The following is a 14,699-nucleotide window of genomic DNA, read 5'->3' on the forward strand; positions in this document are numbered from 1 at the left end:
ATTAAGCACGCACTCTTGAGGGGCCCCCGTGTTGAGGATCAGCGTGGCAGATGTGTTGTTGCCTACCCTTACCACCTGGCGGCGGCCCGTCAGGAAGTCCAGGATCCAGTTGCAGAGGGAGGTGATTAGTCCCAGGGTCCTTAGGTTAGTGATGAGCTTTGAGGGCACTATGGTGTTGAACGCTGAGCTGTAGTCAATAAACAGCATTCTCACGTAGGTGTTCCTTCTGTCCATGTGGGAAAGGGCAGTGTTGAGTGCAATAGAAATTGTGTCATCTGTGGATCTGTTGGGGCGGTATGCAAATTGGAGTGTGTCTAGGGTTTCTGGGATGATGGTGTTGTTGTGAGCCATGACCAGTCTTTCAAAGCACTTCATGGCTATAGATGTGAGTGCTACGGTTCGGTAGTCATTTAGGTAGGTTACCTTGGTGTTCTTGGGCACAGGGACTATGGTGGTCTGCATGAAACATGTAGGTATTACAGACTACCAGGGACAGGTTGAAAATGTCAGTGAAGACACTTGCCAATTGGTCAGCGCATGCTCGGAGTACATGTCCTGGTAATCCGTCTGGCCCTGCTGCCTTGTGAATGTTGACCTGTTTAAAGGCTACGGCTACGGCGAGCATGATCACACTGTCGTCCAGAACAACTGGTGCTCTCATGCATGCTTCAGTGTTGCATACCTCGAAGCGAGCATCAAAGTCATTTAGCTCGTCTGGTAGGCTTGTGTCACTAGGCAGCTCGCGGCTGGGCTTCCCTTTGTAGTCCGTAATAGTTTGCAAGCCCTGCCACATCCGACGAGCGTCGGAGCCCGTGTAGTAGGATTCAATCTTAGTCCTGTATTAACGCTTTGCCTGTTTGATGGTTTGTCTGAGGGCATAGCAGGATTTCTTATAAGCGTCCGGGTTAGTGTCCCGCTCCTTGAAAGTGGCAGCTCTACCCTATAGCTCAGTGCGGATGATGCCTGTAATCCATGGCTTCTGATTGGGGTTGTACGTAAGGTCAATGTGGGGACAATGTCATCGATGCACTTATTGATGAAGCCGGTGACTGATGTGGTATAATCCTCAATGCCATCGGATGAGTCCCGGAACGTATTCCAGTCTGTGCTAACAAAAACGGTCCTGTAGCTTAGCATCTGCATCATCTGACCACTTCCATATTGAGCAAGTGACTGAAACTTCCTGCTTTAGTTTTTGCTTGTAAGCAGGAATCAGAAGGATTGAAGTATGGTCAGATTTGCCAAAATGAGGGCGAGGGAGAGCTTTGTATGCGTCTCTGTGTGTGGAGTAAAGGTGGTCTAGAGTTTCTTTCTTCCTCTGTTGCACATGTAACATGCTGGTAGAAATGAGGTAAAAACGTATTGAAGTTTCTCTGCATTAAAGTCCCCGGCCACTAGGAGCACCGCCTCTGGATGATCATTTTCTTGTTCGCTTATGGCTTTATACAGCTCCTTGATTGCGGTCTTAGTGCCAGCTACGACATCCACTCCTTTCCACACGCCCACTACTTTCCTTTTGACACACCCACTTGCCCATACTCCGGTCGCCATATGGAGTACCACAGTATGAGTCATATTACCTATAAAACGTAGCGGTCAAACAAGGAAATAATTTTTCCAACATTAATTTTTCCCATAGGGGATTTTAGAAACAGTTAAAATAAGGTCTGTGTTTCGTGTAGGCTTACGCTGGCGTGACATTTTGATAACTGTGTAAATCTCTCTCTGACAAGGTGACTTTTATCAATATATTTATCAACTTCAGGGCAAAGTTGGGCTGTTCACAGGCTGCAACATTTACCGACAGTTGGGACCTAAACTAGTCGAGTAGGATGTAGTAGAAACCTATGAAGATTAACCCCTTGATGTTCAACAAACTGCTTACTAAGCTGGGTGTGTGTGGTAGCTGGCGTTTCATGGACATGTTAGGTCTGGACGAGGAGGATTTGTCGTCTGTACCAATTCCATGCGGCACCGTCATTCTGCGGTTCCTGCTAATGGAACAGCATGAGTTGTTCCGGGAAGAGCAGGAAGAGGAAGGAGAGCTGGTGTTTGGGGGTCTGACTGTTTTCTTCCTGAGAAACAAAGTGGTCAACTCCTGTGGCACCGTAGCTCTGCTGCACGCAGTCGGCAAAAACTCCACCCACATGGTAGTACCATGGTGACTCGCCTGTGAAGAAGGTGGACGAGACATATTGGATGACCCCCCTTAACAAAGCTACCCACCTAGAGATGAACCAGGCCACCAGAGAGGCCTATTATGACGTGGCAGCACAGGGCCAATGCCGGGTTGAAGCAGATCACGTCAACTTCCATTTAACTACCTTTGTCAAGGTGAACAGAATACTTGCTGGATCCTAGGATGGAGGGGCCAGTGAACCATGGAGACACCCAGGACAACTCCTTAATCTGGGATGCGGCGCATGTTTGTCAGGAGTTTGTAGAAAGAGAGGAGGGGGAGGGCCACTTCTTTGCTATGGCCTTCTGTTGCTCCAAGAAGGCACACACATAGTCTAAAGCACAAACAATGTACACGCTCACACACACTGCAGCACATAGTAAAGCTTGCCAAAGCCTGGTGTCTGTTTGATGACGAGGATGTCAACGCTACATTTTAGGTCTGTTTCTGTAGTCTCAAAATGATCAAACATTTTGTTACATGAACAAATTGTATTTTCTAATTTTACATCACACATTGTAAAAATAATTTATTACATCACATGAAATAAATGTTATTCAAATATGTTGTCTCGCCCCCACAAGTAAACCTGGGTTTCTACTAGATTCTATAGCCACAGTCAAAATAGGCTATATCATCAAAAATGTTCTAAACAAAAATGAGCGTTTTGGTCTTAATTTAAGGTTAGGGTTAGTTTTAAACCCCGATTTTAAGGAGATAAATTTTAGAAATAGGCAGGTTTTAGCAATAATATTGACTTTGTGACAACCATAACCCCAGAGCACATAGGCAGTGTTTACACAGGCAGCCCAATTCTAATATTTTTCCCACTAATTGGTATTTTGACCAATCACATCGGATATTTTCACATCAGCGCTGATCTGATTGGACAAAAGACCATTATTAGTGGAAAAAATAATTGGACTGGCTGTCTAAACGCAGCCATAGTATACAGATTTAAATATACATCAGATGTGCGCGGCACCATGGGCTGACCACGATGAGCATGCACAGACCTTTCATGTAATGGGACAGACTCTTCACACCACTTCGATACAAAGTGATTTTCTTAGCAGGTTAGAAGGGCCTACCTCTTTTCATAACCTTAACCTCAGTCTCCTAACCTGCAAGTAAAAAGTCACTTCGGTATCCAAGTGGCGTTTAAATAGTGTTTCCCGTCATGTGATAAGTGTACTTCCAATTTGTGTCCGATGTGCCCTATACAGTCAATTGATGTGACCTTGAAGCATGCCATTTGAGCATGTTTGACTTGTTTTCTTAATGTATAAACAGTTTAAGACGATAATAGTTTATGATTGCTTGCTTCTTCCAAACATTATTACCACAATATAATGTCTTTAAATCAACAACAACAAAAATATCCGCGTGGTGGCAGCACTTGCATTGTTTCATTCCTGTTAACTGTATTTTGTTATTGTTCTTTATGTTGTATTTGTCAAGCTACATTATTTGTATTTTTTTTATATTTTGTAATTTGCACAATTTAACTTTATTTTAACTGTGAAATTAATAAAAATTAGAATTCAAACAGTTATCAAAATGCATGATACTCATTTTTATTACATAATATAAATGCAACATGCAATTCGTTATACACCTTGATGTGGGTGTGCTTATGTAATTAATTAATTAGCCAAATAAATGAAAATGCCCTTTAAACTCCCCTAACTGAGGTGCATGTTGTTCGTATGATGGCTGAGACGCGTGGGACACGTTTTGTGGGCTTTGGTTGGAAAGGGTCGAGATAAAACAGACACGGCGTACCCTGGTGACAACTGGTTTGCGGCTGCTGGTACTAGTGTGGGGAGCGTGTGCTTCACGTTTTGCTTCTCAACACGCAGCAAAACGTCGTCAGGACCGAATTTGCCTCTGGAAACCGGTACGTCATGTGCCCTACACTTAGCTAGCTGCTATTTGACAATCGATCTTCAGGATGAGCCAATATTACTATCTTAACAGTGTTCAGTAGCACGAGTTAGCAGGCTAGCTAGTTATAAAGTTTATCGTAGAGGCGACAGGAACAGTTGGGGGGGGGGTGTGTACGCTAGACAGAATCTCCATCGAGCTTGCTTGTACTGAACTAGCTACGTTAGTTAGTACATCGCGTACAATGGCTTAATGCCACTGAACAATGTGGATCTCTACGGTTATGAACTTGGGGTTCTCTCCCATTGTAGTGGCATATTGATCATGAACGGACGCTGTTTTCCTGTGTGGTTTAGTACACTGTTAGTACTAACGTTACAGTACTCAAATGTTGGTTGATTACTCCAACAACTTCATGGTTCATGCCGATGATGTGTTGTGTAATAATGTGGAGGTGAAAGCAGGGTTGCCAGGTCTAGTTCAATGACAACTCAAAACCCGAACAAAATGCCTGAAACTAGCCCAAGAAAGGAGTTGCCACATTTATACAATACCCCCACCCCCCCATGAGAAAATGTTATCGAAACAATTAAGGAATATCGAGTAACTTGTAACTGTTAGAAGCAAAAATCGTTTTTCATCAATTATTATTGCGAACTATGAGATTACTTAAATAAATTTGGATATGTCGCTAGATAAAAGATAATTCTCCCTTATTAAACTCGCCAGATCATTTAACATCAGTGGATGTAGTGGTGCGGAGTCGACTTCAAAATAATCGATTCCTCGACTCCTTGCACGTCGACTCCTATTTTTGGGTGTCATGGTTGCGGAATCGACTCCTAAGAATCTGTATTTTTGCAGTGGAGCAAACAATTTTCCATAGTCTACTTCGAGAACACAAACTCTCGCATCTTTCACAGCAGTGGGAGAGATGGGAGGGGCACAACTAGCCATAGGTAGGCATGTCGGCCATCCGGCAGACAGTCAGAACCGTTAATCGGTAATCAAAATATATAGGCTATCGCAATGCTGTATTTCGCAATTTCCTGGCTTGCAATGTCTCTCGCAGGTTCACTAAAGTAAGGGCTATCTGTGAGTACAGACCGAAGACCAAACACACACTAGCGTTTTTCATAGCGAAGTGAAAGGGGAGCAGGCGAGGGAGGATCGTTGCAGGCAGAGATACAGTCAGAACCGTGCGTATAGGCTATATTTTGGTAATCTAGTAATGCCTCGTAAATTTACCAACATTATATTAAAGTAGGCTATATATTAGGCAATTTTATTTCACCTTTATTTAACCAGGTAGGCCAGTTGAGAAGTTCTGAAGTTCTCATTTACAACTGCGACCTGGCCAAGATGGAGCACAGCAGGGCGAAAAAAACAACAACACAGAGTTACACATGGAATAAACAAAAGTACAGTCAATAACACAATAGAAAAATCTGTATACAGTGTGTGCAAATGGCGTAAGGAGTATGCTTATGGCTAAGCTATTCTTCATAGTGCCAGTGAATTTCGTTGAACATCGCCAAATGCATAATTTTAATTAGGCCTAAATGTGCAATAAAACGTATTGCTTATAGTTTATTTAAACCCTGGCTGGCTGATGATGTCCTAGGTCAGGGCTCTCCAACCCTGTTCCTGTAGGAGTGAAAAGCTACAGGATGGTAGCTCTCCACGAACAGGGTTGGAGAGCCCAGTCCTAGGCAATGGATGGCAAACCAGCATCCCCATTAAACTTTTTGGAAATGGCAAGTTCACTTTCTCATCCATAATAAACACAGTCAAGTGCAAGTACAGTTCAGCAGCTCAAATCAGCAGGATGTGGGGCATTGTTATTAGGAAGGATCTGTGCCATGGATGGATCGCTAAAATAATGATTATGATCACTCTTCATAATATTAAATATTATGGGGAGACCTATACATTTGGCAGCCAAGTATGAGTTATCAGTCAATTAAGGTTGAATATGAGCCAAAGGCTTGGAATGTTACTGAGTAAGGGAAAGGCCATCGCATGTTTGCAGTCACTGATAAGGTTGGAGAGCTGTGGATTAGTGAGGAATGGGGGCCGAGGTCAGGTCACATTAAGGGAGAAGGAACAGTTTATTACCCACATCACTCAACTTCCTGCATAGCAATAAAGATGCAATGTTTGGGAAAAGGAGGAGACTTCACCTAAAGTAGGGTATATATACTTGTGCTGGTGGGAACAAGTCTTTGTCTGTTCAGCTGTCTGATCCATTGGGTGAATGAACTTGGTTTGAGTTTTTAAATAGTTGTCCGTTAGTTTTTAGTATGTTTTTTTTTTAACCTAACATCATTATGGGGTATTGTGTGTAGATTGCTGAATGTTTTATTTATTTAATCCATTTTAGGATAAGGTTGTAACATAACGAAATGAGGAAAAAGTCAAGGGGTCTGAATTAGAGGTCGACCGATTAATCGGCATGAACGATTTAATTAGGGCCGATTTCAAGTTTTCATAACAATCGGTAATCTGCCTTTTTGGATGCCGATTACATTGCAATCCACGAGGAAACTGCGTGGCAGGCTAACCACCTGTTACGCGAGTGCAGCATCAATAGGACCTTGTGGCTGCAAGGAGCCAAGGTAAGTTGTAGCGAGCATTAAACATATCTTATAATAAACAATCAATCTTCACATAATCACTAGTTAACTACACATGGTTGACGATATTACTATGTTAACTAGCTTGTCCTGCGTTGCATATAATCAATGCTGTGCCTGTTAACTTATCATCGAATGACAGCCTACTTCAACTTTGCCAAACGGGTGATGATTTAACAGAAGCGCATTCGTGAAAAAAAACACAATCGTTGCACAAATGTACCTAACCATAAACCTCAATGGCTTTCTTAAAATCAATTCACAGAAGTATATATTTTTAAATCTGCATATTTAGTTAAAATAAATTAATGTTAGCAGGCAATATTAACTATGGAAATTGTGTCACTTATCTTGCGTTCAGTGCAAGCAGAGTCAGGGTATATGAAACAGTTTGGGCCACCTGGCTCATTGCGAACTGTGTTAAGACCATTTCTTCCTAACAAAGACTAATTCATTTTCCTGATTTTTACATAATTATGACATAACATTGAAGGTTGTGCAATGTAACAGCAATATTTAGACTTCGGGTTGCCACCCATTCGATAAAATACAGAACGGTTCCGTATTTCAATTAAAGAATAAACGTTTTGTTTTCGAAATGATAGTTTCCGGATTTGACCATAAAAATTATCAAAGGCTCGTATTGCTGTCTGCTCTATTAAATCATAGACTTAATTATAATAAACAGTCTCACTGAGTGGTGGTAGGCAGCAGCAGGCTCGTAAGCATTCATTCAAACAGCACTTTACTGCGAGCAATGCTTATTTGCCAGCAATGCTTGAAGCACAGCGCTGTTTATGACTTCAAGCCTATCAACTCCCGAGATTAGGCTGGCAATACTAAAGTGCCTATAAGAACATCCAATAGTCAAAGGTATATGAAATACAAATGGTATAGAGAGAAATAGTCGACGTGTAATAATTCCTATAATAACTACAACTTCTTAACTGGGAATATTGAAGAACTGGGAATATTGAACCACCAGCTTTCATATGTTCTCATGTTCTGAGCAAGGAACTTAAACGTTAGCTTTTTTACATGGCACATATTGCACTTTTACTTTCTTCTCCAACACTGTTTTTGCATTATTTAAACCAAATTGAACATGTTTTATTATTTATGAGACTAAATAGATTTTATTTCTGTATTATATTAAGTTAAAATAAAAGCGTTCATTCAGTATTGTTGTATTTGTCATTATTATTATATATATATACAGTGGGGAGAACAAGTATTTGATACACTGCCGATTTTGCAGGTTTTCCTACTTACTAAGCATGTAGAGGTCTGTAATTTCTATCATAGGTACACTTCAACTGTGAGAGACGGAATCTAAAACAAAAATCCAGAAAATCACATTGTATGATTTTTAAGTAATTAATTAGCATTTTATTGCATGACATAAGTATTTGATACATCAGAAAAACAGAACTTAATATTTGGTACAGAAACCTTTGTTTGCAATTACAGAGATCATACATTTCCTGTAGTTCTTGACCAGGTTTGCACACACTGCAGCAGGGATTTTGGCCCACTCCTCCATACAGACCTTCTCCAGATCCTTCATGTTTTGGTCCTGTCGCTGGGCAATACGGACTTTCAGCTCCCTCCAAAGATGTTCTATTGGGTTCAGGTCTGGAGACTGGCTAGGCCACTCCAGGACCTTGAGATGCTTCTTATGGAGCCACTCCTTAGTTGCCCTAGCTGTGTGTTTCGGGTCGTTGTCATGCTGGAAGACCCAGCCACGACCCATCTTCAATGCTCTTACTGAGGGAAGGAGGTTGTTGGCCAAGATCTCGCGATACATGGCCCCATCCATCCTCAATACGGTGCAGTCGTCCTGTCCCCTTTGCAGAAAAGCATCCCCAAAGAATGATGTTTACACCTCCATGCTTCACGGTTGGGATGGTGTTCTTGGGGTTGTACTCATCCTTCTTCTTCCTCCAAACACGGCGAGTGGAGTTTAAACCAAAAAGCTCTATTTTTGTCTCATCAGACCACATGACCTTCTCCCATTCCTCCTCTGGATCATCCAGATGGTCATTGGCAAACTTCAGACGGGCCTGGACATGCGCTGGCTTGAGCAGGGGGACCTTGTGTGCGCTGCAGGATTTTAATCCATGACGGCGTAGTGTGTTACTAATGGTTTTCTTTGAGACTGTGGTCCCAGCTCTCTTCAGGTCATTGACCAGGTCCTGCCGTGTAGTTCTGGGCTGATCCCTCGCCTTCCTCATGATCATTGATGCCCCACGAGGTGAGATCTTGCATGGAGCCCCAGACCGAGGGTGATTGACCGTCATCTTGAACTTCTTCCATTTTCTAATAATTGCGCCAACAGTTGTTGCCTTCTCACCAAGCTGCTTGCCTATTGTCCTGTAGCCCATCCCAGCCTTGTGCAGGTCTACAATTTTATCCCTGATGTCCTTACACAGCTCTCTGGTCTTGGCCATTGTGGAGAGGTTGGAGTCTGTTTGATTGAGTGTGTGGACAGGTGTCTTTTATACAGGTAACAAGTTCAAACAGGTGCAGTTAATACAGGTTAATGAGTGGAGAACAGGAGGGCTTCTTAACTCTAACGAGTCTCCCTCCCGGATCCGGGATCCTCCTCATCAAAAAAGCTGACTAGCATAGCCTAGCCTAACGGGACAGGGATATCATATAATATAATTTCATGAAATCACAAGTCCAATACAGCAAATGAAAGATAAACATCTTGTGAATCCAGCCATCATTTCCGATTTTTAAAATGTTTTACAGCGAAAACACAATATATATTTCTATTAGCTCACCACAATAGCCAAACACACAACGCCATTTATTCACCGCCAAAATAGCTTTCACAAAACCCAGAAATAGAGATAAAATTAATCACTAACCTTTGGACAACTTCATCATATGACAGTCTTATAACATCATGTTATACAATACATTTATGTTTTGTTCGAAAATGTGCATATTTAGAGGTACAAATCCTGGTTATACATTGTGAATACGTAGCCACAATACGCCAAAACGTCCGGAGATATTTTGGACAGTCACCTAATCTAACCAAAGAACTCATCATAAACTTTACATAAAAATACTTGTTGTATGGCAAATGAAAGATACACTGGTTCTTAATGCAACCGCTGTGTTAGATTTTTAAAAATAACTTTAGTACAACATACAGCATGCAGTATTGTGAGACAGCGCTCACATATTCTCCGCCTTGTTGGAGCCAACATTTACCACAAAAATACGAAATAACATCATAAATATTCTCTTACCTTTGTTGATCTTCCATCAGAATGTTGTGCAAGGAGTCCTACTTCCAGAATAAATCGTTGTTTGGTTTTAGAATGTCCATTTCTGCCTTCAAATTAGCAACTTTGGCTAGCATTGTGGCGCGAACATGCCCATCAACTCTTGGCGCCTGGAACGAAAAATTCCAATATTCCCAATAAACGTCGAATAAACTGGTCAAACTCGGTTGAAAATCCTAATTTATGATGTTCTTCTCATATGTATCCAATAAAATCAGAGCCGGAGCAATTCGTCGTGTATACCGAACGCTTTTCAGAAGACAATGTGAGGTTCCCCGGCGCGCAGTTGAAAACTGACAAAAGAGCGGACCTGTCACTCCAAAAGCTCTTATTCGGCCTCACATCAAGCTAGACACCCCATTCAACCTTCTACTGCCTGTTGACATCTAGTGGAAGGCGTATGAAGGGCATACAAATCCATAAATAAAAGCCAGTTGAATAGGCAGGCCCTGACACAGAGCCTCATTTTCAGAATTTTCACTTCCTGTTAGGAAGTTTGCTGCCAAATGAGTTCTGTTTTACTCACAGATATAATTCAAACAGTTTTATAAACTTCAGAGTGTTTCCTATCCAATAGTAATAATAATATGCATATTTTATGATCTAGAACAGAGTACGAGGCCGTTTAATTTGGGCACGATTTCCTCCAAAGTGAAAACAGCGCCCCCCTATTAAGAAGTTAAAGAAAAACTAACAGGTCTGTGAGAGCCGGAATTCTTACTGGTTGGTAGGTTATCAAATACTTATGTCATGCAATAAAATGCAAATTAATTACTTAAAAATCATACGATGTGATTTTCTGGATTTTTGTTTTAGATTCCGTCTCTCACAGTTGAAGTGTACCTATGATAAAAATTACAGACCTCTACATGCTTTGTAAGTAGGAAAACCTGCAAAATCGGCAGTGTATCAAATACTTGTTCTCCCCACTGTATGTATGTGTGTGTGTGTATATATATATATTTTAAATGTATTTATTTCTTCGCTATCGGCTTTTTTTGGTCCTCCAATCATCAGTATCGGTGTTGAAAAATCATAATCGGTCGACCTCTAGTCTGAATACTTTCCGAAGGCACTGTAGATGCAGGTAGTCTATAGCCCCTGATAGGCCTACATCTTATTTCAGATAGTCTACAGTAGCCTAGGCTAAATGTAGGCAAGATGTAAATTGAACAATTTAGCAACTTGCTTAGTTCAAATTAAGACTAATTTATTCATCATGAATAGTTTGGCGATTTCGAGGTAAGAAGTGCTTGTGTTTCCCCATAGCCTGCTGGAGTAGGCTACTGAGGATGGAGTTGTAATTTCAATCACTGAATTAAATATTAATAATATTTTTATTAACTGAATGTCACGCCCTGACCGTAGAGATCCTTTTTATGTCTCTATTTTGGTTGGTCAGGGCGTGAGTTTGGGTGGGCATTCTATGTCTGGTGTTCTATGTTGTCCTTGTTTTGTATTTCTGTGTGTTTGGCCTGGTATGGTTCTCAATCAGAGGCAGCTGTCTATAGTTGTCTCTGATTGAGAATCATACTTAGGTAGACTGTTCCCACCTGTGTTTGTGGGTGGTTGTTTTCTGTTTAGTGTATGTCACCTTGCAGAACTGTTTGTTTATCGTTTTTGTTGTTTTGTTCTAGTATTCGTATTCATTAAAAGGAATTATGAATACTTACCACGCTGCACCTTGGTCTTCTCCTTCTCCTCTATACGACGATCGTTACACTGAATATGCTTGTCAACATCAGACTGTTTCTTTTACCTGTAGCCTAATCTGACTGACGGTTACCATCAATATAATGCGTTCTAACAACTGATCGGCAATTGCGATAGAGCTTTGATAATTAAATTTGAAGTTAACTTAACATGGCCATTTAATAATTGCATAATAACACAAGGCTGCAACAACACTACACTGAAGTTATAGGCTATTTATTAAATCCATTTGCCAGCTCCAGGTAGGCTACACAGGTGGCACAAATTTATTTTAAATGACTCCAGTGATAGTCATTTCAACATATTAATTGTACCAAATGGTAGCCTACAATGGCATATAAATTAATAGGCTACTTGATGGCCAACAGATGCAAATGTATCATTCTCCACATTTTATTGTCAGTTTCATTGAGTACTTCCCCCCCATAACAGAAGCACGCGAGGGCGTTCCATAACTTCAATTTCAAATTTCCACTCGCGCATAATGACAAATTAAATAGCCTTACTACAACTGGTAAAAAGTTGTTGTGATGTGCACGTGTGCTTCTGTCTCCTCACTCACTTGACTCAGCCAATAGTGGTTTCTCAACACACACACACTGGCCCTTCCCACCACTCACTCACTCAGCAACATTGCCTGATAGTCAGCAGCAGGTCATAGTGAATACATGTTTGTTTTTTTAAAGAGAAAAGGCATGGTGGCCGCAGTGCAACTTAGAAGTAGCCCAAACACCCCGCAACTCAATATATTTTCAAAGTATCCCAACTTGGCTGGAAAACCGTGAACATAGCAACCCTGTGTGAAAGGGGCTTGCTCCTTCCACTACCACATGGCTTTATATTCAAATGCTCTTCTGAAAATGGAGCTGGCTATGATATCACTCATGGAAAGAGCTGCCACAGAGGTTGCAGTGCATCATTGCTATTGCGCCATGATATGAATGGAATGATGAGATAATGTGGCCAGACTGTGCTGTTCATAAACGGTGCCTCAGGCTTTCTCTCTGCTGCTGCACTTGTCATCCCCATGCAATCCATGAAGCAGTCTTTACCATGCGTTTTTATTACTCTCATGCCTGAGCAAAATGTGTGTACGGCTTGTATTCAGCATAGATTTCACACTTTGTTTCTCACTGTACACACATCAATGTTCTTACTAGGTACTTTGATAACTGTAATAACCAGTGTGCTTTCCTTTATACTTTCAGGAGTTTTAACTTTTTCCACATTTGACTGCATGTGCCTGAGAGTCTGACGCTGCATCTCTTCAATGGCTGCCTCGGGCTCTTCCTCCACCTCTGTGCCTGAGGGTTTCCACTACGAGACCAAGTACATCGTCCTCAACTACCTGGGACTCCTGCCCCCCTCTCGGCTGCAGGCCACCGCTGGCGGAGGTAAGGGACACTGCACCCCCTTAACTCCCACTAAATCAGGATGAAGAGGAGAGAGCGGCTGCTTCCCTTTCGTGATTCTCCACCCTCATCCAAGTCAGCACTAGCACTGCACACTCCTCACCATGGTTTAAGCATTGCCTGGACTGAGTTAAATCCATGCGAGAGTGTACCGGTGCACACTTCTGGTGAAGGGTAAAGAATTGGGGTGCAGACAGCATCTAGGCAGACTGCCTGCCGGTGCCTATCCTCCCTTTCATCATCTCTCAATAGAACTATGCTGTGATTGCTATCTGTCTCTGGCATTAAAACCTGCCCAGTAGGTTTAGTGCAGTCCAGAGGCTGTCTTGTGTTGTTCCTGGGTTGAGCTAGTGCACTGTGTCTTTTCTTTTCCTAATTCTGGAAGCTCTCACACAAATGGTGAGAACCACGTGTCAATCAAAGAATGTATGGGCAGCTTGTGCTGGCACCACCTTCAAGTAGAGGTCTGCGGTGGACTGATTTCTTCAGCTTTACATGCCGCACCCGCTGCCTTTCTGTCCAACTACCGTAAGAACTGGTCCCGAACCCAACCGCAGTCCCACAATGTTATTTTATGAGTATGTGACGCAGCTCACTTGCCAGCCATGGTTCCAGCAATTTTGCACCCTATAGGCAATATCAAAATGTGCAAAAATGACCTAAGAAATAGCCTAGGTTACATTGCTAGAGATTCTCACGTGGTATTAACGGCTATATTAGCCAATATGCTAAATGTAGTGGAAGAGAGCAGAGTTGGAGAGACTCTCTTGAGCTATTTTTATAGCCTACCTTTTTAGGACTGGGACGATTTTCAGACTGAGACAAATATGGGTAGTCAATATTTATTTCAAGGCAATGTAGTAAACTATGTCCTAATCATATTTAGGAAGTTCATTTCCTTGAAAAGATAACTGCCAGTGATTCTCCGCCCATGCATAGGCAGCCTACTCTATTTCAATGAGACCACACATACTAGGCACATTTGATCTCACACGCCCAACTAGAAGAGAAGTAGGCTACTTAAGTTGAAGCAGCGAATTATGAAAGTGTGTGAATAATGCGACAGATGTGCTTTTAATACAAAATTTAGGCTAATGCATACAAAGCAGAAAGACGACAGTTTCCAAATAATCTGGACAACAAATATTTTCATTCCAAAGTCGTCTGTCTGACCGCCTGCTCCCAACCGCAACATGAAAAATGCAGACCGCGCTGGAATGCAGCCCTCTACCTCCAAGCACATTGGTATCTCTAACCTAGTTGTGCGGAGGCTGAACAGCATCTAGTAATGTTGACAGTCACTGACATTAGGGTGGGAAATAGTTTGATATACAAAATATGTCCATCATGAACTCCATTCACTAGCCTATATTGGTTTAGGGTTATCAGTGTCTCACCATGCCAGGGAGTCCAGCTAGTTCATGTTACCATGGCCTGACCTGCTAGCCTAACTACTGACCGTCTTGCATGAGCAGTAGTCCGGGGTTCTCCGAGGTCTGCCATGTGTTCCATGTGATTGCCATGGAATATGAATGAGTCTGACTGTCCCCTTTGAAAGGCAAATGCCTTT

General features: G+C 41.9%; 1 protein-coding gene and 1 pseudogene across 1 annotated transcript in view; both read left to right on the forward strand.

Annotated features, from left to right (window-relative positions):
- The first annotated feature begins 1,847 nt into the window (after positions 1-1,847).
- On the forward strand, positions 1,848-2,512 carry LOC120041994 (annotated as a pseudogene).
- A 1,373-nt stretch (positions 2,513-3,885) lies between these two features.
- bcl2l13 (BCL2 like 13) overlaps positions 3,886-14,699 on the forward strand; it is a 41,066-nt gene continuing 30,252 nt past the window's right edge. Inside the window, exons 1-2 of the mRNA XM_038986891.1 lie at positions 3,886-4,079; positions 12,926-13,111. Of these exons, the coding sequence (XP_038842819.1) occupies positions 12,988-13,111 (124 nt within the window). The 5' untranslated portion in view covers positions 3,886-4,079; positions 12,926-12,987. The remainder of the gene's footprint in view (positions 4,080-12,925; positions 13,112-14,699) is intronic.

This window comes from Salvelinus namaycush, unplaced genomic scaffold, assembly GCF_016432855.1.
Source record: "Salvelinus namaycush isolate Seneca unplaced genomic scaffold, SaNama_1.0 Scaffold6, whole genome shotgun sequence".
Lineage (NCBI taxonomy): Eukaryota > Metazoa > Chordata > Actinopteri > Salmoniformes > Salmonidae > Salvelinus > Salvelinus namaycush.